The sequence below is a fragment of the Equus caballus genome, chromosome 27 (genome assembly GCF_041296265.1).
Source record: "Equus caballus isolate H_3958 breed thoroughbred chromosome 27, TB-T2T, whole genome shotgun sequence".
Taxonomy (NCBI): Eukaryota; Metazoa; Chordata; class Mammalia; order Perissodactyla; family Equidae; genus Equus; species Equus caballus.
Window position 1 is genome coordinate 34,543,301 of NC_091710.1, and position 27,238 is coordinate 34,570,538.

Genomic DNA, 27,238 nt, shown 5'->3' on the forward strand with positions numbered 1-27,238 from the left:
TAATTTAACAGCTGATTGGGAATTGGAAGTGGCAGTAGTGGGAGCCAGCTAGGGCACTGCAGTGAGTCAGGAGGTGGAAGCCCATAAACATCCCTTGCTTACTGTGTGACCTTAAGTAAATCACTTAATACCCCTCATGTGGCAGGGTCATTGTGGGTGTCAAGCGGAAAGACAGTTGTCTCTTTTCCTCACCTCACTCAGAAATGCCCCCATCAGACTTCCATAGTGACATCTGCCACAATGGCTTGGAATCATTTAGCTCAAGTGTCTGTCTGTCTAATGAACTATAAGTTATCTGAGGGCAGGAACTATGCTTTGCCATGTGTAATTCAATTCCTTCATTTGAAAATGGGTATAACAATAGCATGCGCTCACAGAGTTTCCTGAGCATTAAGTAGCATATATGCAAAGTGCATATAATCGGCACTTGATAATTTTCATTAAATGTTAGCCATTACTACAAATATAGTTATTATTAATATCATTATGGGTTTTTTTTAAAAGATTTTATTTTTTCCTTTTTCTCCCCAAAGCCCCCCAGTACATAGTTGCATATTCTTCGTTGTGGGTTCTTCTAGTTGTGGCATGTGGGACACTGCCTCAGCTTGGTTTGATGAGCAGTGCCATGTCTGCACCCAGGATTTGAACCAACGAAACACTGGGCCGCCTGCAGCAGAGCGCGCGAACTTGACCACTCGGCCACGGGGCCAGCCCCATCATTATGGTTTTTTAATATCTAGTACACAGAACGTGGCTATGACTTGTCTACTAAGTGAATGCAATTACTCAGTAATCTCTTCAAAGACTGTGCATTCAATTTATCAAACGCTCCCTTCGTGTTGTATGGTGACCTGAGAGCACAGGGGAAAGTTAGGTATGAGGAGAACGCAGAGGGGAGGGAGTAAAGGTGAATATCACTCTACAGTTTTAACCTGAGAAAATTATGAGTTAAGTATCTTTATGTCTACTCTTTCTACATCTCAACTTTACCATCGCCCACATGGTGCATCTACCCTGAACCCTAACTCTCTGGCCCGATGCTATACCATTCTCATGTTTCTTAGTATGTTCCAGCCAAACTTGCTGTTTGTCAGTCTTTCCAGTCCACTAAGCTGGTTTCTACAGTGGGGACTATGTCTTTTCTTGTCCTTTGCCGCAGTATTTGCCTTTGCTGGCCCTTTCTTGTCACTCAGGTCTTAGTTTCAATGTCACTACCTCATAGAATCATCCTTTAACATTTCAAGCTAAAGTAGTTTCTTCCTTTCAACCTCCACAGCATCATTCTCTGTTTTATAATCCTATTACCTTGTTTATCTACCACATATGAATTATATCTAACCATCATCTTATCTATCTATCTATCCATCCGTTCACCCTTCATTCATCGCTTTCTCTAATCCTTGTCTGTCTCCCTCACCTGGAATCTATGTATCACAAGAGCAGAGATTCACCTGTCTTGTTCACTGATACATCTCCAGATCTTAGAATAGTGCTTGGCACCTAGAACATGATCATTAAATATTATTTTATGAAAGAATAACTAGACTTACAAATATTAATGTTTAACCAGCGAGGTAAAAGATCTGTACACTGAAAACTATAAGACATTGATGAAAAGAAACTGAAGAAGACACAAAAAAATGGAAAGATATCCCATGTTCTTGGATTGGAGGAACTAAAATTGTGAAAATGTCTATACTGCCCAAAGTGATCTGCAGATTCAGTGCCACCCCTGTCAAAATTCTAATGGCATTTTTCACAGAAACAGAAAAAACAATCCTAAAATTTGTGTGAGAACACAAAAGACCCTGAATAGACACAGCAATCTTGAGAAAGAAGAGCAAAGCTGGAGGCATCACAATTCCTGACTTCAGATTCTATTAAAAAGGTATAGTAATCAAACCGGTATGGTACTGGCATAAAAACAGACACATAGACCAATGGAATAGAATAGACAGTTCAGAGATAAACACATGCGTATATAGTTAGCTAATATTTGACAAGGAAGCCAAGAACACTCAATAATGAAAAAATAGTCTTTTCAATAACTGTTATTGAGAAAATTGGATATTCACATGCAAATGAATGAAATTGGACCCCATCTTACACCACTCACAAAAATTAACTTGAAATGAATTAAAGATTTAAATGTAAGATCTGAAACTGTAAAAACTCCTAGAAAAAACACAGTGAAAAAGTTTCTTGACATTGGTCTTGGCAACGATATTTTGGATATGACACCAAAGCACAAAGCATGATAAAAGAAAAAATAAGATGTACAAGTTCTGGGGATCTAATATTCAGTACGGTGACTATCGTTAACAATACTTGTTAATTATAAACCTGAAGTTGCTAAGTGAGTAGATATTAAATGTTCTCACCTCACACACACAAAACTGTAATTATATGAGGTGATGGATGTGTTAACTAACCTTATTGTGGTAACCATTTTGCTAATATACAAGTGGGTCAAATCATCACATTGTATACCCTAAACTTATACAGTGTTATGTGCCAATTATATCTCAATAAAGCTGCAAAAAAAGAAAAGAAAAAAGTGGGACACAAAGACAAAGAGATAGAAAGAAAGGGTACAAAAAATATACAGAGATAATGAATATGAAAAGTGTGTGTGTGCGTGTGTGTGTAAAACATATAACCCTAACTAAATTTCTCATGCCCTGAGTGATTTCATATCAAGGCCGTCTACTCCTCTTTTGCATGGAAAAGAGAAACAACACTTTACCGTAAGATAAATGTGATTCATTAAAATTTCAAATTGAATCAACATCAAATGCATAGTCATAAGTAGAAGGTAATTTATAAGCCATTTATATTTGACTTTTATGTATATCAGAAATCTTTTGTGTCAGTTTTGCCTTCCTGTTTATAATTTGATTAGGTAAACAACAGGGCAACTTTGTATCTTTCTAACAATACAGCAATTCTGAGGCAAAATAGTAAACAGTGTTAAAAGCTGCCATTTATTGAGTTTTTGCCTTTTAAAGACAATACTTTACAGCCATCTCTGCTTCCAGTGTTCACCAACTCTGTGAGGAAGGTACTGTTATCGTCACCTGATGGATGATGAAGCCAAGGCTAAGGTGAGTAACTTGACCAAATTCACATTCTGTGGCAGGGCTAGCATTAAAACTCAGATCTGTCTGATCCCAACTTGTAAGTTCTATCAAGGCAGCCTCCTTACATCTTTACCTCTACCTTTATTTTAATATTTTTTTTATCTTAAAGGCATTCTTAAAGACTTCAACCTATATTATTTTTTATACCCTTTATTATAGTAGAACTCACTCCACCATTTTCTCACAAATCGTCTCAAACTGAGGTCCCTGTTTCATTGTCTGTCTTGTCCTCCCTACTAAATCGTAAATTCACAGAGCAGTGTGAGGGTGTGGCAGAGGACGTTTCTCCTCTGAATCTGGGACAGTGCTCCTTGTGGACAATCAAGGTCATAATCATGCTGTTATAATCCCCTTATTCCATGGTGCAATTATCAAAAGGAATGGAAAGTGCCTGTGGAAAAATTTTTGATGATGAGAGAATGTTAAAATTAGCTTTAAATACCAAGGAACAGAAATAAAGAACAAGGAATGACCTAGAAAAACAGAAAGACCAAAAAGAAGTTTTGAGGGCTGCAGAATATGTCTTATTCATCTTGGGCCCAGTGCCTGGCATGAGTACATGGGAGAGGAAAAGGGAATTAACAAACTCTACATATGTACGCTGTGCCAGATCTGTGCAATATGTCTTACATACGCTCTTCCATTTACTGCTCCCAACAAGCCACGAGGTAGGAAATAATGTTTCTTTTTGTACATGAACCTCAAGTTGAGAAATTAGAGAATTTTCTTATGTTCTCAGGTATTTAGTTGTCGAGCTGGCATTTGAACCCAGGCCTGGAGACTCCAAAGTACATAATATTTCCACTCTATTATTTTGCCTATTCCGAGTATCTAGTGAAGTGAAAATTTAGATCTTTATTTACAGAATCAACCATTATTCAGCAATGGTGGGGATATTCCATGAGATAGGGTGTGTAATATAAAATCCAGTTTACACTTTAAGTGGAGGCACAAGATTAGATGTAGGCAGATGTGGAAATCATTACCTGCATTAGCTCCTGTTTCTGTTCTGCCTTTACCATTCAACAAAGAACCACATCTAGCAGGTAAGGGCTGTCTTGCTTTCTGAGACAGAGACTACAATATGGAGCTGTATTTAGCAGAAATATGGGCTGTGGTTTTCCTCCTAAATACATGGAGATTGAGGAAAGTTCAATGCAGAAGAAAAAGGGGAGAGATTAACAATTCACGACAGACAATTTTAATGAGAAAACATATCCCATGTTTGCATTAATGGCAAAAAAACTATTACAAAGGATCTCCTATTAAAAAGTATGGCTTAAAAGTTGATGAAAATGCATATGAAGCTTCTCTGCACACTTCATATGGAAACAAGATGAAAACATCTCTTCTCGCTGGTCTTCAGGGTATGGCTTGGATTGCTTTTCTTCCATTTGGATACTTTTCCTACTAATGTATGTGCAAGACACTATGGGAGCACCAGGAAAGGAGTAATTGATTCTGGCTAGGAGGACAGAAGGATATTTAAGGAAGACTTCTCTGTAAAGAAACCATTTGGGATGAATTCCGAAGGCTAAGAAAAAATTATTCAGGTTACAAACAAAAACAAAAATGTCATTTCTACTGGTTTTCTAAGTCGAAGTATTTAATTTCATATTTATTCATTAAAAAAATTTACTCAACTTATTTAAACTAAAAAAAAACCCAAAACTAGTTGACCCATTTCTCCCATTTTTAATTACAAAATTTTTTTTTTGCCCAAGCTATCAAACTACAATGGGATTAGAGTCAGCTAGAGAAGGCGGTATGATGTAGTGGTTAAATGATATGGCTCTGCAGCAAGGCTGGTGGGTTTGTATCCCAGATCGGGCACACACAATTACTAACTTCTCTACGCGGTTTACTCATCTAAAAAACACTGTGAGGAATTAAAGTGATAACATATGTAAAGGACTTAGAATAGTACCTAGTATATACTGAAGTTAGCCATTATTTTAATTGTTTAAAATTATTTACTTTGAATTATTTACTTTGAAATATTCTGCCCCACAGTTAGAATGAGCCTTGAAAAACTTCAGAATAAATGATAGAACTGTACTAATTAAAGAATTTTGAGACAGAATAGCTCTATTTTGGTGGGTGTTCAAATTTATACACAGGATTTTCCACCCCTTTGATCTTAGGTAACACAATTTCTTGACTTAATGTGTTGATTTTTGCACAACAAATGTAATAGAGTAATTGAAAAGGGATTCGTAGATTAATCATAAGTAAACTCTACCATCACATTTGGTAGATCTGTACAAACTAAGTCATTTAATATGAAGCTAATATAGATACATAAAGTGTATAGCCAGTCCTGGAATCTGTGTCTTCCAAATTTTATTTTGAGTGTCAAAATCTCAGAGGAGTGTCTGTCTTATATGAAATTAGTGCACAGTAGAATACATTAGTTCACAGTAGAATAAAATTCTCACCTCTGTCCTATTCATCGTATTTCACTGAGAGAATTTTAGAGTGTTTTCAAGTTACTCTCATCTAAATTCTTTCCTGCAGTATGCTGTGTTAGTTCAACCAGCATCCATCCATCCATCCACCCATCCACCTACCCAACCATCCATCTATCCATCCATCCATCCACGCATCCATCCATCCACACAGCACATATTTCTTATCTTCTATACCCAATGTAAACTTGTGGGGCACTGGAAATAAAATACTAAACAAGATAGACATAGCCTTGCTGATGGCATTTATAGCATATCAGAAAAAACTGAAAATTAGGGAAATAGCTGAAATGAAGAGGATTTGATCACTAGGAACCGTAATTTCCCAAGCTGACTGTCTTTTCTAACTAATAATAACCATTTTCTTTTGAATCCCACACTTCTCTAATGGACTCTGCATGAAGCATAGAATTCTTTGTGTCTTCTTTACAGAACACTATCAGGGTCACATATGGGTGGATGCTGCCATGAAGGATGTTTCATTCGTAAGAGGGACTCTATGAAGTAGAGATATCATGCTCATGGGCAAAGAGGTGGAAAGTGGAAAGCTCACAGGCACGTGCCGCCGCAGGTTCGTTGGTGTGCTGGACGGAGAGGAGCTGGTGCTGAGAGCATTCTCAATGTCTTGGTCAAGTTGGTCCAGTTTCATAATTAGCAGCACCATGGAGTCTAGCCGCGCCCTATCTCGATCTTCTCTTATTTCCTGAGGAACAGAACATGTTGTTATTGAATCTGAAAGGCCATTCTTAGAAAGAATAAAAAGTTCCCTGTTCTTCAATGTGACAAAAAGGACACTGAATAATAGGCAGTCTTCTACTTAAGGGAGAACGGAAGTTCTATTCTGTGTCATCAATGGGCTCTTCATTGGAAAGATGCTGACCCACTGCCAAGAAAGCATTTTACATGAATATTAAATATATATCTTCTGGAGCAAAGTGCATGAAAAAGAAGTGTAACATCAATGAGTACTGGTACATAATTACTACTTTCCAATGAATTATTTTTGGGAAAAGTTATATGTTTACTCTTCTTTTGTCATGGTACAAATCAACTATAACAAACTAATAATTATGGTTAGATATTTAAGGATGAATGCAAAAGAATATTTGAGGAAGAATATTTCTGAGTGTAGCAAAACAATGGGAAAAGAATCAAACAAGGCAGGTTTTCAGCTTGTGCAGGGGGCAGTTTTTTTTTTTTTTTTTTAACATGGGGCCATTTACCTACTGCTGCTTCAACTTCTGTCATTGCCAATATTTTCAAGCTTCTTTTTCTTTCACACATTTTTGAAAACAGCCCCCACAACCATATGATTCATGGTTACTTATTCTGAATTCACTGTAATATAGACACATATTTATGGAAAGATTTTTGCTTATAGGAATAGATAAAGCTTCTCATTGACCAAATAGAGTTATTTGGGCATGACTATTTACTATTCTAATGTGTTCAAATCTTCGAAATTCCCTGTGTTGTACAAGGTACGAAGGTTGGGTAAGGTGTTGGGTGAAAAAAAAAAGAAAACCTTGGAAACGCGGTAAGTTTCATCAGAAGCAAAATCTATTGAGGAATGTAATAGACTTGGGGCCAGCCTTTTTGAGGCAAATCATCATTTGCAACTCATGTTGGCATCTTCTCATCTAGTTGAGATATTTGCCTGGGAGAAATCAGGTTTGAAAGGACCACCCATGGTGACCTCGAAGGGAAAATATAGCATGACAGAAGCCTGAGGGGTGTGAGAACAAGGGAGCAAGTTGAGGGCTTTGCTTAGGTGATGGTAGTAGTAACAGCACGGATGAGTAACTGCCTGAATCAGGTCTTTAATTTTGTTTTTGGCTTTGTTCTTTTAATCCCTCTGAATGCTCTAGCCACCATTAGGAGGGACCTCCAAAGAATAGGGAGTGGGGTAATTTTGTGGATTCATCTAATTCTACATGGGTCTCCTTACCTCAAACAGTTAGAGTTATCTTTCATATGTCAAATAATTGGTTTATTAGATTCAGTTGGTCAGAGAGTCATCAAAAGACCTGAACCTTACCTCACACCCTTTTCCTCAATGCTACAGAAATTCGTTACCTTCAAAAGAGCGTTATTCATAGTTAAATCCTGCTTAGACCTTACATGAGAGTCCCAGAAATACTGGAGATTATTCAACTTAATTCTCTTCTAAATATTCCAGAAAATGGAAAAATCTGACTGAATAGAAGACTCAGGGTCCCCTTAATTACGCCTCCAATGTACCTGCTTATGTAATTTCCTTCTCCAAAGTTGTGTTTGGCAAGATAATGTTCTTTGCATCTCTATATCCACATATCTCTTTGTGTGATTGTCTTTAATTTCCCAGTTATACATCCTCAAGCACAAAGATTACATTTTTCTACCTGGCAGACATGGAGTCAAGTTGTACCCTGCGCACGAATGCCTTTTCAGGAGTAGTAATAATGAAATCAATAGGAGCCAGTGAAATAACACCTCCCAGAGCTTTAGAAAATATATCTTGATATTTTTCCAGCTACTGAGTTAATGTTGGATAAAGCATAATATCCTGCAGCTATCCTAGACCTATCACCAGTAGTCTCAGAAACAATTTGTCTTTGAATTAACTGGATGTTGAGATTGTGCTTTAAAAACATTTTCAAATCCATGGGCTGAGCATCAAGTTATTCCAAATGATCTGCCAAAAGGAATAAAATCACATAGCTTTGGTCTACAATATTCCTTTAGAGAAACAAGCTTATTGCTTTTCCTTTTCCTTCATGGATGCTTCCTTATTTACCATCTATTACGTTCAGCCTGAAGTGTCAAGTACTCAGACCAGTATCATATGTTATACATTCATAAACTTCACAAAATAGAGTTGACTATAAATCAGATGTTTTGGATAAATATTATTGTCCTTGTCTTTAAAACCCAGGTATTAATGTTTCACAAAGTTCTAACCTTTCATACATCCATGGCTAAACTCCAGTGAATAGCTCATGCCGGAAAACAAAGCTGTGTATTTGCAGATTTTGGCTAGGTTGACTTCTACAGTGGAGCTTTCATTTCATGCTGTCATTGTCGTCCAGGAAGAGGAACCTCTTAAAAAGTGAAGCTGCCTATTAATGAAGCTCTCAGTATTTCAGTAACTTAAACCCCTTAAATTAAGCCAAGATGCTAAATTCTCTCCCTTCCCATCTTTCCTTCCTTCATTCCTGCAGTTCCGGCTGTTCTGGGCCAAGCACTAATAAAGGGAAAAAATATTAATTAGTGAATAAGAGATATAAAACCCCTGCTTTTCTGAATATTATAGTCAACCACAAGAAGACAGGCAGCAAAAGTTAACAAATTGATAAATAAGATAGTTTCAGATAGGAACAAGTGTGATAAGAAAATGAATAGGTTAATGAGATATATAGAAACCACAGGAACAGTGTCCCACTGTGCATAGGGTGGTCAGAGAAGAGCTTTCTGTGGAAATGAGAGTTAAGTCATGATGGGGAGAAAAAGAATGAGGTAGGGGAGAGAAAGAGCGAAAGAGAGATTGAGAGAAAGAGAGATCGAGAGAAAAAGAAAGCAAGAAAGAAAGCAAGGAAGGAAGGAAGAAGAAAGAAAAAGAAGGAGGAGGAGGAAGAGGAGAGAGAACTAGGAAAAGCCTTCCACGCAGAGTGAAGAGTGATACAAGGATGTGGAGGTGAGAATGAGTTCGGTAAGTAAGAGCATCAGAAAAGTTAGGGAAGCAGTGAGGGGAGGCACTGAAATGGAGAGTGAATGAGTACTAGGACCAAAATGAGGTTGAATAGAAATAGGAGCCAAATTGTATTTTGTTACGAAGGGCACTGTAAAAACGTCAATTTTATTCTATGTGCGATGGGGCCACTGGCAGGAAGCAAGTAAATGAAAGATTTGCTATGTTTTTTGAACCTTTAGAGTTCTCACAATGTATTGACAATCAAATGCTTTTGGAACCTCACCATACTTTATATCAAGCAATGACACATGGCTAATACATACTAAATAGTTCTAATTATTCTAAGATTATTCCTCTAGTTCTAGTCATACTCCTTTTTGTGCTGAAGTCTGAATTGGACTCTCTTTACAGTGATTATGAAGAAATGGACACTTTCACAAAGCCCCCCATATTTTGAGATCAAAGTGAAAAAGAAGAAAACACTGGTTTGAGAGCTATTTCTTAGAAGTAGGGAGAGGGCGGGCAGTGGTCTGTTGGTAAATGTTTAGCAACTGGATCTCCAATTAAAAGGAAAGTCCTGATTTGTAGCACTTGCCGATTTCTGGGGTGTAAATACTCCCATGGTCAATTTCAAAGTCCCAACCAGATATTATTAAATGCAGAGTTGGGAGATGCACACAATTGGCTCTTGTGAGCTGATGTGAGCTGCTGCATGGTGGCTCTAACACACATTCTGAGTGGGGACCAGTAAGATGGAGAATCATTCTTAGAATTTGACTTGAATAAAAACATTGGTAGTTAAACCAATGTATGTAATTATGTATAATGATATATTGAAATAACGCATTTTATTTATTTAACACATTTACTTTCCTTAACTTTTCTTCCTGTTGCCCAGGTAGAGTTCGGTATAAACTGTAGATTTAAATTGTGTACTTCTGGAGGATTCTCTTGTTTCCTAGCAGAGGCTCCTTTATCTGCCTTCCTTGCACTATTCCATTATTTATGTTTGTAAAATTCCTTAGAATTCATTATAATTAACATATCTTTATATTTGTATTTTTACTTAAGTCAGTCAAAACACATTTCTTTAAGTTACCCCTTATGTCACTTAGAGACTTCATTCAACGTTTCAGATTTTAGAAATCTGGAAGTCCAGGATCGGTTCCAGTGTCCCGACTGCAGAGGAGGAAAGTGAATTCCAGGGAGTTTTAGGTCTGATCCCTCCTCCATTGCCAACTTCCTGCTCTTCCACTTCTCTTTCCAATACTCCATTTTTGCTTTCCTTCCATAGAAACAATTTTTAATTTAACACCCATTCAGGTATCGTGTATTCTCTCCTCAACTCCTGCAACTTGGTTTCCATTCCTTCCGACATGCAGAAACACCAATGACCACAGTGAATTGCAAGAAACCTTTGAACCATCTAGTCCACTTCTTTACCCTTTTATTTAACAATCATTCAATATATGTTTATTGCCCATCGTTATGAACTACACACTGTTTCCTGGGGAGCAACCCATTTCATATTTGTACAGTAATAGTTTTTAGAAATGTTGTGGAGTCAAATTCTGCCTTTTTCTAATTTCTCAGTTCCTCCCTCCAGAGCTGGGTATAAGTGGTGTCTATTTCATCAAACTTCCTTTCAAATATTTGAAGAACCATGTTGTTTCTATTTTCTTCCTTTGCTGGGTAAATCATCCTTGGTTCTCTTAATTATTTCTCATATGGCATGTTTTAAAATCCTTATTAGTTCTGCTGTCTCTGAATATGACCTAATTCCGTCAATGACCCAATTAATGGTTGGTGCCCAGGGTTAATTATATCACTCTACACGTTCTCCGACCAGAACGGAGAAGGCAAGTCCTTCCCCATGTACTATATACCGTCTTTAATACGGCCTAAGAATTAAGTGCCTGTTTAGAACACGAACAGACTATTCCTAATGGGATAGCCACAATCTGATTTGTTTTTTTTAATTGAAGAAACAGTATTTAGTTGGCTGCGAGCTGACTTTGAGTCAACAGCGTGATATATGTCTCCTTTTCCAGCGTGTGCTTGTGTATTGCTAAGGACAGAAGCATACTGTTGTCCCGAGACTGTAACCAGCTGTTGTCAAGGTATACATGATATATGGAGCTGCTGTGGAAGAAATTTCCAGTTGTATCTCTTTCAGATACAAGTCAGTGGATACTTAACTCTAATTAGGAGAGAAACTTTTATTCAGTTTGATTTATGGTTAAAAACTTAATATGGTCAACTGTGTGGTGTTCATTGGGAGATCTGAAAGATGCTCCTTATCTACTCCCAAGATCTACTATTTTGTCCTTGGGCAGCAAAGTCCCTTTGATCACAATGGCAGCTAGGGGAGATTAACATGGTTTCTAGAGGGTCTTCTTTCCTGGAAGCCTCTGAATTGGAATGCTCTGAATACGAGCTTCCACTACCCGTCATTCCTTCCATCTGGGGAAGACAATTCCCACCCGTCTCTTTCTCTAGAAGCTCTTTATTGAAAAACACAAAACACAGCATACACACAGGGAGTGGGGAGGCGGTGCGAGTTACCGGACATTTTACAGACTGGGCAAATATGAAGTCCCGAGAAGAGGGAGCCTCGCCTAGAGACGCACAGGCTCCATGTTCCTAATGCCAAGCATTTGGAAGAGAACCAAAAAATTCAGTAAAATACGCGGATGCTTCCAAATAGTGGATATTTGGCTCAGCAAACATAGCATTGCCTGAATGTTCTGCTTGTCAATGAATTGTGGCATCACATACAGCCATAATAAATTAAAGGCTAGGCCAGGAATAGAACTAAGACTTCCTGATTCTTAATCCAAGGTTCTGGCCCCTATACTGTCTTTGATTTCACACACATCTCGCTGGCTATTCTGGGCTGGTAATACTCCTTGCTCACCCATAAAAGAAAGAGACCTTTTAGCAAAAGACTTGGCTCAACTTCATCCTGAATTATTTGATCTGCAGCCAGTTGGACTAGTATGAAATCTCATATTAGTGTTATATATTTCATTTGACAATAAATTCCCATTCTAGATTTTCCTTCCTTAAAATAATATCCTGTTTAAAGAGCCAGAAAGTTATTAAATCTTTTATTCTTCAAAACCAGTGAAGATTTCATCTGAAATGACAGTCAGAAGCTAAAGATAATTTAATTATCTTATGTTAGAATTCCTAGGCAAGTTAAAGAAGTCAGCCTTAATTTTTTTTTTTTTTATAGTGAGGAAGATTGTCCCTGAGCTAACATCTGTTGTCAATCTTCTTTTTCCTTGAGGAAGATTGTCCCTGAGCTAACATCTGTGCCAATCTTCCTCTGTTTTATATGTGGGATGCCTCCACAGCATGGCTTGATGAGCAGTGTGCAGGTTTGTGCCCAGGATACGAACCCGCAAATCCCGGGCTGCTGAAATGGAGTGTGCTAACCCAACCACTACACCACCACTACAGCACTGGGCTGGCCCCCAGCCTTAATTTTTATTCTGCTGCTTTTCAAGATGAAACTTACGTAGACTGGGAGGAAAGAAAACAAACCAGCAACTACCTCTTATTGGACAGATACGTTCTATTCAATCGCAAAATCTTTGTGTATTATCTTTAATTATTAATATGTGCCAATATCATTATAATATTGGAGGACGGAGAGTGATAAATAATATCCTCATTCAAAGTACAAGGACTCTTTTAACTGATATATAAACCGTGGCTCTATATTAAGTCTTTATGTTCACTCCCTATTTATCTGCCTTCATTTATGAGGCATGGTGAAGAAAATCGGGCTCTCTTTTGCTGGATTTTTAAACTCTAACTAGGCTTCAAATGAAGCATTTCTTAGTTGGGACTTTGGTAAATTGCCTACACAGTCTCCGGAATGGTTTCAAAGGACATTGATGCAGCTGGGGCTAAGGAGTGCTGAGAAGTGGCAGGTGTGACCCAGGGAGAGAATTGTGTGGGCGGTAATTCCTCTGGATTCTAGGGAAATCTGAGGATGACTTCCTCCACTGGCTTCAAAGGCCCATTTTTGGGACTGAGATATAATTTCTTCCTAAATTATTTGGTAAGCATTCTGAAACCAGTCTTCACTTTAAATGCTAAAGTTGGACATGGACATTCAGGGTCACTTAATACACTTACAGACACAAAGTCAGCCTCCCTGAGTTTCTGAGTTGATTATTTGTTCTGTGTCGTCATACCTATGTGAGATCTGCAAAGACTTCCAGCATTTTTTGCTTGTTTGTTTCGTGTACAATTCTCAGTAGCTCTTTGCTTGGGCTCAGGTATTAAAGGAGACAGGACTTCTTCTGGTTTGAAAAATAAGAAAAACATCTATTTAGCATTAAAATTCTGTAAACTATGTTCAAGAATGTTAGCTATGATGTTTTTTTCTTAGATGTGGATAACAAAGACAGACATAAGTAAAAATTAATTCCTTTTCTATAAAAACATATGACGATTTAGAAGAAGAGTCTCGTATTGTCCTGGCTTCTGTCTACTTTTCTAGTTTCGCCTCTCGTCATTCTCCCTGGTCCTGCCTCATGTTCCTCAAATGTCAGTCATCCTGATATATATTTATATATAGTCACCACTATATATTTTTTAATATTTTTCTTTAAAGAAACTTAGTTTTTTACTGTTAAAAATGCACTTTTACTTTTATAAATAAATGCTATATAATATATAAATGATAATCTTATATTTTTCTAAAGTGTATTAAACTGCAAAATTAGCAAAATAAAAATCCTTATACTCTCTGATACAACCTCCCATAAACCAAACTACGTTTTAGGAAATGCTGTCCTAAAAGTACAGAACTTCTTTTGGTTTCTCAAATATGCTAGGATTTTTCTCATTTGAAACTAAAATTACCAGATTTTGTAAAATAAAAATATAGGATGCCCGATTATCTTTGAATTTCAGAGAAACAAGAAATATATATATATATATATATATATATGTTTGTATAAGTATGTCCCAAATATTGCACAGGACAATATTGCATGGGATGTACTTATACTAAAACATTTCTTGTTGTTTATCTAAAATTCAAATGTAACTGAGAATCCTATATTTTATTCAGCAATTCTATTTTTTTTTATTTATTTTTTTTGGTGAAGGAGATTGGCCCTGAGCTAACGTCCATTGCCAATCTTCCTCTGTTTCGTATGTGGGATGCCTCCACAGCATGGCTTGATGAGTGGTGTATAGGTCCACACCTGGGATCCGAATCTGTGAACCCCAGGCTGCCAAAGTGGAACGCACAGACTTAGCCACTATGCCACCAAGCTGGCTCCAGCAATTCTATTTTTGATTCATGTAATAATGCTCCTTTGGCTTAACACACTTCTCCCCAGTCTGGGGCTATCAGAGGAAACCCTTGATTTCGAACACAATGTCACTCCAGTGGTGAGGTGTTACACAGGTTGTTTCCTTGAATGAATGAACAGGAACTGCTTCTTAAATTTCGCTATACAACTTCAATGAGTGAAAAGTTTCTTTTCTCGGTATCTTATTTAGTGTTACAATCCTAGGCAAATCTAAGACTTGCCGTTTTGGTTTTTCTTTAGTAACAAAATAAAATGCGAAAAATGAATGAGGCTGCTCTTGTGGAATTTCAAATGTACTTAAATTGTGAACGTTCTGTACTGAATTTTCCATGAATGAGTAAATTCAGAGTACGTTTTTGCCATTGTAGATTTTCTCACTGTGGAATGTCTGTGGCTTTTTTGACATTAGTGAAGAGGCCTCGCATTGAAAAAGTATGGGAGCTATTTATCTAGTCCAGTTCTCTCATTTTTTCTGGTGAGGTAATTACTTCAGCCAAATTGAAGACATTCCCAAGGCTACAAACTTTAGTTGATGGCAGAACGGGAAAATCTAGGTCTCCTGATTCAATTCATTTTTGCTTTTTGTTACTTAAGCAGCCATTAACGCTTTTAATCCTATAAGGCACTGTCTTCAACTCTACAGATGATCTAAAAGGATACATTTTCCACACAAATTTATGTCCATTGAGAGATCTGGGCTGAGAACACATAGACTAAAAAAAATAGACTTAGTCACATATGGATGGCGTCTTCTTATTGTTATTAACCCACAAATTTAGAAGATAAAACCCTCTAATCGATGATTTGTTCCTTTCTTCCTCCTTTCCTCCCTTCCTCTATGCCTTCTTTTTTTCCCCCTTTCTTCCTACCCTCCCTCCTTCTTTTCTTCTTTTCTTCCTTCCTTCTTTTCTTCCTTCCTTCCCTCCTACCCTTCTTCTCTCCCTCTCCCTCTCTCTCTTCTCTCTTTTCTTTCTTCCTTCCTTCCTCTCTCTCTGTCTCTCTCTCTCCTTCCCTCCCTCCCTCCCTTCCTTCCTTTCTCTATCAATAATTAACTCTATTCTCACATGTTACTGTGTGTCAGAACCATTGAACAACTTGCTAAAACAAACCTGCTGTTTTAGTAGGTCTTTGATGGAAATGGAGCATTTGCATTTTTAACAAGCTCCCAGGTACTGCTGCTGCTGCTGGAGGCCACACCTGGAGAACCTCTGAACCACCATTAGAGCAACAGTTCTCAAAAGTGGCTGATTTTAAGTGTGCTTACATAGCTTTGAACATTTCTATGAGCTAAGGCTCCACCCACCCAACTCTGATGTAGTAGCTGTGGGAGGACGCCAAGCTAACGTGTTTTTGAGAAGTTCCCCAGATATATTCAAAGCACGGTGAGGGTTAAGGAACATTGTAATCGATTTCAGAGAAAGTCATTTCATGGTTTCTGACAGAAATTAGGACACTGGGAATTGGATTCTCACCCAGAGTAATTCCACAATAAAAAAAATCTATTAATCCCTTATATTAACAGATTAATGGGAAAAATATAACAAATAAGTGACAAAAAAGCATGTACAACATTAAAAACTTATTTTAAATCACTTGTTAGTGATTTAATAAACAGAACAAAATAAATTTACAAAAGCCCTCTCAGGTAGCAAGGATTTAGAAGGCAATTTTCTTAACTTTATTAAGAATATCAGACAATTAGAGCAAGTATCGAGGATAACAGTGAAACATTAGAAACACTTCTATCATATTAAGAAAAAGTAAGAATGCCTGTTATCTTACATTCTATTCAACATTGTGTTCGAGGTTCTTGTCAATACGACAAAAACAGCAGCAGCAACAACAAGATGGAGATGGTTATGTTACAATGAAAGAGAATTTGTACCTTGAAAATCCCAGAGAATAATCTGATGATCTGTTAGAACAAACAGAAGAATTTTGCACAAGAAAGAAAAACAAAAGAACATTCTTGTCCACTGTCATTAACCATTTAAAAAATGAAACAGAAAAATGCAAATAACAGTAACAACAAAGACTAAAATATCTAGAAGTAACCGAACAAGAAATATTCAAGACCTTCACAGAGAAAGCTAAAAATGTCACCAAAGGATGTAAAAGGAGACAGAACAGAGGGAGAGAGACATAACTGTTCTCATAGGAGAATTCTTTCTAGCATACTTTACAACTAATTTGTTAGGTATGTTGTCTGTTTCCCCTCTAGAAGGTAGCAATCATCACCTGTTTTACATACTGACATAATACAAGAGTCTAGAGCAGTAAGGGGGGGTTGGCACATAATCATCACACAATAGATGTTTATTGAATGAATGAATGGATAAAGTGTTAATTGTCTTTGAATTAATTTATAAATTGGTCATCCAACCTAAAACTCCCACGGGATTTTTTAATGGAAATTGCAAAGCTGTTTCTTCAAAAACAAAAATAAAGACAAAAAAAAAAAAAAAACCCAAATAGGACAGACAAAAAAACTTTTTTAGTATGAATATCTTTAAACATATACAAAAAAGAGACTATAATAAACTCTCATGTGTCTGTAAGCTTAAAACTTGTCAATATTTTGCCAATTTTATTTTATTTATCCCTCCCCGGTTAAAAACAAATCCAGTATTTTAGGTAAATCTCTGACATCATATTTCACCCACAAATGCTTAAGTATGAAAAATTGATCTTAAAATTTTCTTACACGAGTAAAAATAATAAAATATCTTGGAATAAATTTAACCAAGGAAGTGAAAGATCTATACAATGAAAGCTACAAGACTTTCCCAAAAGAAATTGATGATGGCATAAAGAGATGGAAAGAGATTCCATGCACACGGATTGGAAGAATAAACAAGTTAAAATGTCTATACTACCTAAAGCAATCTACAGACTCAATGCAATCCTAATCAGAATCCCAATGACATTTTTCACAGAAATAGAACAAAGAATCCTAAAATTCATATGGGGCAAGAAAAGACCCCGAGCTGCTAAAGCAATCCTGAGAAAAAAGAACAAAGCTGCAGGCATCACAATCCCTGACTTCAAAACATACTACAAAGCTACAGTAATCAAAACAGCATGGTACTGGCACAAAAACAGGCACACAGATCAATGGAACAGAATTGAAATCCCAGAAATACAACCACACATCTATGGACAGCTAATCTTCGACAAAGGAGCTGAGAACATACAATGGAGAAAGGAAAGTCTCTTCAACAAATGGTGCTGGGAAAACTGGACAGCCACATGTAAAAGAATGAAAATAGAGCTTTATTTTATGCCATTCACAAAAATAAACTCAAAATGGATCAAAGACTTAAAGGTAAGACCTGAAACCATAAGACTTCTAGACAAAAATATAGGCAGTACACTCTGACATCAGTCTTAAAATGATTTTTTCGGGCACCATGTCTTCTCAGACAAAGGAAGCAGTATAATAAATAAACAAATGGGACTTCATCAGACTAAAGAGCTTCTGCAAGGTGAGGGAAAACAGGATTAAAACAAAAACACAACCCCCCAACTGGGAAAAAAGTATTTGCAACTCATATATCCAACAAAAGGTTAATCTCCATAATATATAAAGAACTGAAACAGCTCAACAACAAAAAATCAAACAACCCGATCAAAAAATGGGCAGAAGATATCAACAGACGTTTCTCCAAAGAAGATATATGGATGGCCAATAGACACATGAAAAGATTCTCATCATCACGGATCATCAGGGAAATGCAAATCAAAACTACACTAAGATATCACCTTACACCAGTAAGAATGGCTAAAATAACTAAGACAAAAAAAATATCAAATGTTGGAGAGGTCATGGAGAAAAGGGGACCCTCATACACTGCTGGTGGGAATGCAAACTGGTGCAGCCACTATGGAAAACAGTATGGAGATTTCTCAAAAAATTAAAAATAGAAATACCATCTGACCCAGCCATCCCACTACTGGTGTCTATTGAAAGCACTTGAAATCAGCAATTCAAAGAGACTCATGCACCCCTATGTTCACTGAAGCATAATTCACGATAGCCAAGACGTGGAAGCAACCCAAGTGCCCATGAACTGATGACTGGATAAAGAAGATGTGGTATATATATACAATGGAATACTAGTCAGCCATAAAAAGGATAAAATTGTCCATTCACAACAATGTGGATGGACCTTGAGGGTATTATGTTAAGCAAAATAAGCCAGATAGAGAAAGACAGACTCTGTATTACTCGACTCATATGTGGAAGATAAACCAACCCATAGGGAAAGAGAACAGATTAGCGGCTACCAGGGGAAAAAGGGGTGGAAAGTGGGCACAAAGGGTGAAGTGGTGCACCTATAATATGACTGACATATAATAATGTACAACTGAAATTTCACAAGATTGTAAACTATCATAACCTCAATGAAAAAAAGAAATATGAAAAAAAGAAAAAATTCTTGCAAGAGGAAAGGAGTACTCATCACAAAAATCTTAAAAACAGAACAATCTAAACATTCACTAGAACATGACACTGTATAAAAACATACAAATGAAAAGACTTACAAAAGTTAAAAGGCAATTAACAGACTGAGAGAAAATATTTGGAGCACATATAACAGAGAATTAAGAAATTATAAAAAGATAATCTAATAAAAATGGTCAAAGCATACAAAAAGGCTATTCATAGAATAAGAATGACTAATGACTTTAAACCCTAAACTTCACTGGTAATCAAAACAATACAAATAAGATCAAGAACGAGAATTATTATTTTTCATCTTTCAGATTGTCAAAAAAGAAAAAATCTTGACTGTACTCAGGGTTGACAATGCCTTTGGAAGTGTAAATTTCTGCCTGTTATGGAGCGTAGTTTGGCAGTATCTATTAAAATTAAAGTAGGACATATCCTTCACCCTGGCATTCTAATTTTAGGTATCTTTCCTAGAGAATTACTTGCATTAATGAATTAATAATTGCATTATTAGCATGCCCAATACTATTCGCTGAAGCATTGTTTTTTCCTAGTGACCAAAGAACTGGAAATAATTTATGTGGCTGTCAATAGAAAACTGTTCAATGTAGTAAATTATGGTACCGTTATCCCTTCGATCACCACATAAGAGTTGTAAATATGAGGGAGATAAACATGCACTCACAGAGCCACTAGTAATCTATTCAGCTCTTCACTGTGAATTAGAAAATTGGGCCCCTTTGGAGGGATGCACCCGTGCCAGCATTCACTGCTTGATGAGTAACACACAGGTTGCCCATCAGTGCCCACTCAGCACTTTGGTTTGGTGTCCTTGTGCAGGGAACAATAACCTGCACAACTGTACTTGGGACCCTCCTACTCATAGGGAAAGCACTCCAAGAGGGTTTGGTAAGTGGAGAAAGAAAGATGAAGAACAATACTTTAAAGCATGAAACTCTTTAGGTACCAAATGAGCACCTATGCACACACATGTGCACACACACACAAATACACACACTCAAAGGAAAATTCTGTATTTCTATATGCATATACATAGATGCACGAAAAAATATCTAGAAAGATGCCTATCTCTGGGGGGGTGGGCGTGGAATTGGGAGGGGGGCAAAAGGAAACTATAGATTTTTCTGTGTGGTCTGAAATTCCTACAGTGAATATGTGGTTGCAATTTACATCAGTGATTATTATTTTTTTATTAGGTAGAAAAATAAACATTTATTAAAAAGAAGAAAATAAAGCACTACAAATTATATCTTAAAAAGCTGACAAACTCCACAAACATGAAAAAGCCCAGAAAAAATTTTATTAGTTAACTGCACAACATACTTTATAATATGTTTTTTTCTACCTTTTTCTTTATCATGAGTGATTTTAGAAGATTTTTGGTACATCCTTATATTGACATGCTCTGAAGCCTTTAAAGCCATGATTGAAAATCTTTATTATTGACACGGAAAGATGTCCACGCATTTGTTAAGTAAGCTTACTAAATTTTACGTAAGATAAATTTCTGTTTTCACATGTGAAGAGACAATTTATCTTTCCAGTAGTTTGAAGTCCCTAAGCCGCTCTTCACAGCCTTATTTGTTGAGTTCTGGAGATCATCTCTTTCTGTGATCTTCACCCTCAATATGTTGAATCCTGGCTGGGCCAATTTGATGCACAACCTGGTCTTCCCGGTTACTCCTAAGAATTACAGTTTTTCCTCACAGACCAGACAAATTCCAGAATAGCTGCATTGTTTCTTTTAGCCCAAAGATAGAAAAGAATATCATTATGACCTTGACTCTACTGTAAAGCCAAACTGACATTTCGTGAGATGTGATATGATGGGACTCTCTGTGGAAAGGCTAAAAGTTACAGAGATCCAGTAAGTGAGTATAAAATACAATTTTGATGCTTCTATATTTGTGATTTTAAGGTCGAGTTGCTATATACTTGCAATGAACTAAGAAAAATATTCTTATTTGACAAAATTTTATTTTTTAAGTCAAATGGCAATGAGCGCCGTGCAATGTAACTTGATGAAATTTAATAAAACTGTTGGTACTGTTGATAAATACTTAACCCAAATAGCAATTTAAGTAAATACACGTCAAAGTTTTAAAGATATTATTAGGCATTCTGTTATGGAAAAGGAATCTACAGAATGGGAGAAAATATTTGCAAACTATAAATCTGATAAGGGGTTAATATCCAAAATGCATAAAGAACTCATACAACTCAATAGCATAAAAGCAAATGATCTGATTAAAATGTGGGCAAAGGACCCCAAAAGACATTTTTTCAGGCAGACTTAGAAATAGCCGATAGGTACATGAAAAGGTGCTCAACATCACTAATTATGCAAACCAAAACCACAATATGATATTACCTCATGTCTGTTAGAATGGCTGTTATCAAAAAGACCAGGCGTAGCAAATGTTGGCATGAATGTGGAGAAAAGGGAGCTGTTACACACTGTTGGTGAGAATGTAAATTGGTGCAGCCACTATGGGAAACAGTATGGCCGTTCCTCAAAAATAAAAATAGAGCTATCATATGATCCAGCAATCCCACTCTGGGGAGTATATCCAAAGGAATTGAAATCAGTGTCTAGAAGAGATATCTTCATCCCCATGTTTATTGTAACATTATTCACAATAGCCAAGATATGGAAACAACCTAAATGTCCATCAAAGGATGACTGGATTATCCCTAAAAAAATGTGTTATATATATATAAATGGAATATTATTCAGCCATACAAAAGAAGGAAGTCTTGCCTTTTACAAAGCAGGAGGACATAGTAAGTGAAATAAGGCAGACAGAGAGAAACAAATACTGCATGGTATTGCTCGCATGTGGAATTTTTTTTTAAAAAGCTGATTTTTTTAATAGAAACAGAGTAGAATGGCAGAATGGTGGTTTTCAGGGGCTGTTGGGAGGGGAAAATGTAGAAATGTTGGTCAAAGGGTACAAACATTCAGTTATTTAAAAAGTAAGTTCTGAGGGTCTAATGTACAGAATGGTGATTGTTGTTAATAATTTGGTATTATATACTTGTTGCTGAGATTAGCACGACCAGAAGGCCCTGAGACTAGAATATATAACTATGTACTGGAGGGCTTTGGGGAGAAGAAGAAGAAAAGAAAAGAAAGTTGCTGAGAGTAGATCTTAAGCATTCTCAACACACACGTGCACACACACACACATGCACAAACACACACAGACAGAACAGTTACCGATGTGAAGTGATGGATGTGTTAATTATCTTGATTTTGGTAATCATTCTACAATGTATGCCAAATCACCATGTTGTACAGCTTAAATATATGCAAATACATTTGTCAATTTTCCCTCAATGAAGATGAAAAAAAATCAATGATAATTAAATTTAGGATGTATGTCATTTACTTGTAGCATAAATATTTTTTCTTTGATCTCTTTTTTGGCAGTTACTAATTTAAAAAGGAGTAACTAGTCATTATAGCTCGCTTATATTATTAAGCATTTCATTCACTCAATCAATTTTTCTTTTCTTTTTTTATTTTTTTTGAGGAAGATTAGCCCTGAGCTAACATCTCTGTCCGTCTTCCTCTATTTTATATGTGGGAAGCTGTCACAGCGTGGCTTGATAAGCAGTGTGTAGGTCCATGCCCAGGATCCAAACTGGCAAACCTGGGGCCACTGAAGTGGAGAGCTCAAACTTAACCTCTACGCCACTGAGCCAGCCCCTTCTCCATCAATTTTTAAAGTCCACGTGAGAAGAGATGGGGCCCCATGCTTCTCTGTAACCACTAATATACCTAGCAGAGGGAATGCACATAGTAGGACTCAAAAGTATTTTTTGATTAATTACCAACTATTTAGCTACCAAGTCCCAATCTTTAATGAGTATATAGATAAGGCTGACAATCTCTAAAGGTCAAAGTTTCTACAGAAACAGAGCATAAACAGCTACTATGGGAACTTGTCTTTTTCATTTTAATTGAAGAGAAATTTTCAGAGGCACTGATTAGAAAATGTGTTGGCAGTGGAGTGGTTCATTGTTCGTGTCCTTATAAGACTTAGTCAAAACTCAAAAACGTCTTTGTGGTATAATATTTCTGAGGGAAAGGGACATTTGAAAAATAGCCTTTTGCTTCCAAAATATTGAGGTTACTCATCTTCCAATTCCCTGAGATCATTAAGACCTGTTTATTTGCCTTTCTCTTGTGCATAAGGAAACCAAACAATGCCTTTTTCTTTCCCAATATGGTAATAACTGTTAACCCAAATTTCTGCCTAGGGAATCCCTCTAGCACATTGAAGAAAAATATTTCTTTATATAACTTGCTTGTTCTCTGTATAAACTATGTGCCCATGAAAGGGACCCATTAAGTTTTTATGGTTTTTAATTCAAATGGTCAAATTCAATAATACATGAGACTCCTGTGGAGCTGACTTACACACACTTCCTACAATGAGTAGTCATTCTTTGGCTATCAGTTGTATAAACACAAAGTAAAATGCGACTAATAGAGCTTCTGAGTTAGAGATCTTAAGACCAATTTTAAATAACATATCAAAATGGGATTCAGGGTTCCTTAAAATATTATGGTTTGAAGTGTATATATGCAACACGTATTTAATGAGGGTTGAGCCAATGAATAAAGTAACTTTGTGTGTTTTCAAAAGGTGGGGTTTAAGACTCTACAGTGTGGCTTTTCTCAGAAGCCCGAGGTAGGTGGAATAGTACTCGGTGATAACATTCTGTTATTTTCATGGTGAAATTATGAAACAAGCAGACCACAGAGTAGTAATTTCAAGCTAGAAAGGACTTTAGACATTGTGTAGCTTTTTTGACAATGAAAACATTGCCTAAGATTAGTAATATCAAGAAACAATTGGCTTGCTACACTTTGCCTGCAAGAGATGGTAATTGGAGGGAAGGTTAAAATACACCAGGGGAAATTACACACGGTTACTGCCTCCATTAGTTAACAAATGGATATTTTGGCAAGTGTAAATCTTTTCTTTTTGAACATTTAAGTTACTCATGGAGCAGATTGGCCCATCTCTTTCTTAAGCCATGATTTCAGGGAGAGGGCTGCGGTTTACATTTTTTCCATGTTTATTGAGCAACTATTAGATCACTAACACTGTGTCATGCACAAGGGAGAAATTCTCTCTTCTTTTAAGGAATGTATATTACATCTGGTAGACTGATATGCAAACAAGCAGCCAAAACCAAATGGGATGAGATTAGTGCTAGAGCAAAGTTCTATTCAGGAAAAAACAAGACAGATTCTGATTTGGGGAGATTCTGATTGGGTGATATGGGGTCAGTTTCATAAAGAAGACAACAATTAAACTGAGCCTTGAGAATTGAGTAAGACTGGGAAGAAAGGAAGGCATGGAAGTGCAAGACGTGCTGGGAATATAAAAGGACACAAAACATGGTAATAAAATGGGTTTGCCTTCTGAATGAGTTGGGAGTGGGGCGAGACTAGCTCTGGCTAAAGTCTTGTGCAAAGCACAATGCAAGATACATACTCAACACACATAGAGAGTTCTTGAATTGAATTGAGTTGCATAGGTTTGCCCTGGCCCCCAAGCTTACCAGGCATGTATCTTCCTATTTTTTCTTTTCACTCACCAACTTTCCCTTTCCAGGTCTTCATGACAGTAGTTTTATGAGCAAAATGATTGTATTTGTGTAAAATATATTGAAAGTGGAAAAAGAAAATGAACGCTTTCTGCTCTCTCTGCAACCCCTACTGCATCACCTCTGTCTGGGCTCTCTACAGGCACAGTATTTCCCCTATTTGTTTCAAGGTGAACATAAATTTGCCATTTAAGTGATTCACCGAAGTAGGCATGTTTTACAAGCTGTTGAGGAGGGCCCTGTGCTAGGTTGGTGAGTTTCACCTCACTGCTCTTTGCGGTGACAGTTGAGTCCTAGTAGAAAGCATTAAGGATAATATATTTTTACATTTATCAAAGTGCTAGGCATTTCTTAAACATTCCGTGACTATTTAATCAGAAATGGCATTTCCATACAATTTCTGCTTTGATGTGTCTCATTATTCAATTTGATAAAATTCGATTAAAATTTTATTCAACTACCAATGTTTGCGGATGACTAGAAGGTCAAATACGTGAGAAAGCATGGATCTTTTGGTAGAAACTCTCCAAATTACTGATAAAATAATTCAAAGTACATGTTCTTCCACTGAGCGCAAGATAAAGGAAGGACTGGATATTTTTATTCTAAATGTCTCCTCATGGATTGAAAGCATTGATCCGTTTCAGACTTAGAAAGTCCAACCAAAGGGAAAATAAGAATTAAGATCTCATTATTTTTTAAGATTCTGTTATTTGCTCAGCAAAATATAATTCAAATGTAAATTTTAATATGACTATAAAAATAGGAAGTAAATTAAATAGACCTAAGAAATGTCTTCATTCCATTTAATATGATTTTGAGAGGGGTATTTCCTTATGTTGTTGAAACAGAAACACAGCATTACTCTTCTGGCAGACAGTTCTCATGAACTTTGGAAATTAAAACAAAACAAAACAACTCATTGTCCTACCTGGAAAAATAATAGTAATGGTAAAAAAAAACCCAAAAAAGCAAAAAAGCAAAGATTTCCATTATTTTCCTTAAGATGTTTCTTGTGCTCTTGGTCAGAAATAAGTTATTTAATAGAATTAACCTACTTTGAGCAAGGATTTACAACAATCTTTGTATTTAGTAACACAATGAGCCAATGAGTATTGAATATAAATGGCTACAAATATAATAATATGCATTAGCTGCTAAATTCTGGGAGCAAGTGAGTGGTGAGAATTCTGTGGACTTTCTCACATACCATGTCTCTAGGAATATTGTTTTGAAAGCCCTCTAAGCATTTAGGATGTGCTGCTTTTTCTGAGTTCTTAGAACACAATGTGCAGTAAAGGGAGTGTTAGAAAGGGTCACTATCTCCAAGGGAAATATGCAAGCGCCACAGATGCACAAATCAAGCTGCTGTTTCCCACAAACTCCACGGCTCCTCTTGAGCACAGGAAGGGAAAGAAAAATCCTCTAAAAAATCAACCACATGTTAGTATTGAAATGGTGCCAGGAACACAGACAGCCCTAGAGGGTTTGTTTGAAATCAATATTGATGGAGCCGTGTGGTGGGTCAAGAGAATGGCACATCTTGCTCTCAGAGTTCACAGGACTGAGTATTTTTATTCAGCCAAAGAGGAAAACTCGGAAGGCAAACAGACAGCAGCGGCAATGATCCAGCAACACTGACAGTGGGACATTTTTAGAGGAATGTCTAGTGAGAATATCTCAATCAATCCTCATTTAATGAAATCTCTGGGAGGCAGAGGGGGCTGTGTTTGGGCAGAAGGTGACATGGGGTATTACAAAGCCCTCCTGGTGAATGAGACTTGCATTTTGATGAAATTTTTGATGTATTGGGTCAATATCATTATTATACTGTGTCATAGCAAAACTATGTCACATTAGCGTGGTCAAACTGATTGTACTTTAATGCATATGAAGCAAAAACAACCTACCACCTGGCCCGCCTCCAAAAAAATACCTAAAAATTATTTCTCCCCCTTTTTTTGAATGGACCAATCTGATTATATACCAATTGAATAGCTGTCCATGCTTAGTATTCCAAGTAATTGTTAAGTAATGATCAATTTTTTTCCATAAAGAAATTATAGCTATTGTGTATATAAACCTTTAACATAAAGCTGGCAAGCCTTAGGCACTCAACTGCTTCTTCTCCCCCATTTTCTGAGCCTCAATAGTATTTTACATATTGCTGTATAGATATGAAGGGTTTTTATTAGTAGTATTAACAACAATTGCAGCGATATTTGCATACCTGTATTTTTTAGTTTTTCTGAGCACTTACTTCTATATTGTAAGAAATATTTTCTTTTCATATCACAGATAAAATTCTTCTGACACCCTCTCTATATTCAAAAGAACTTCAGCCTTAGTCTCTTTGCCTTATTTTCTCATTCTATCCTTGTTCTTGAGGATCATAGAATTTAAAGCTGGAAGGAGAACTTGAGATCATTTACAGTGTCTTTGTCTTTAAACAGACATGACAACTGGGGCCCAGGAGAGGCTTCTTAGTAGGGAGAAGGCAGATCTAGAAACCAATTCTTCCT

General features: G+C 36.7%; 1 protein-coding gene across 5 annotated transcripts in view; it reads right to left on the reverse strand.

Annotated features, from left to right (window-relative positions):
* Nucleotides 1-27,238, reverse strand: part of DLC1 (DLC1 Rho GTPase activating protein) — a 479,693-nt gene that overhangs the window by 286,035 nt on the left and 166,420 nt on the right. For all 5 annotated transcript variants that reach the window (XM_070253247.1, XM_070253246.1, XM_070253245.1 and 2 more), the window contains exon 3: nucleotides 6,162-6,311. In XM_070253247.1, the coding sequence (XP_070109348.1) occupies nucleotides 6,162-6,311 (150 nt within the window). The remainder of the gene's footprint in view (nucleotides 1-6,161; nucleotides 6,312-27,238) is intronic.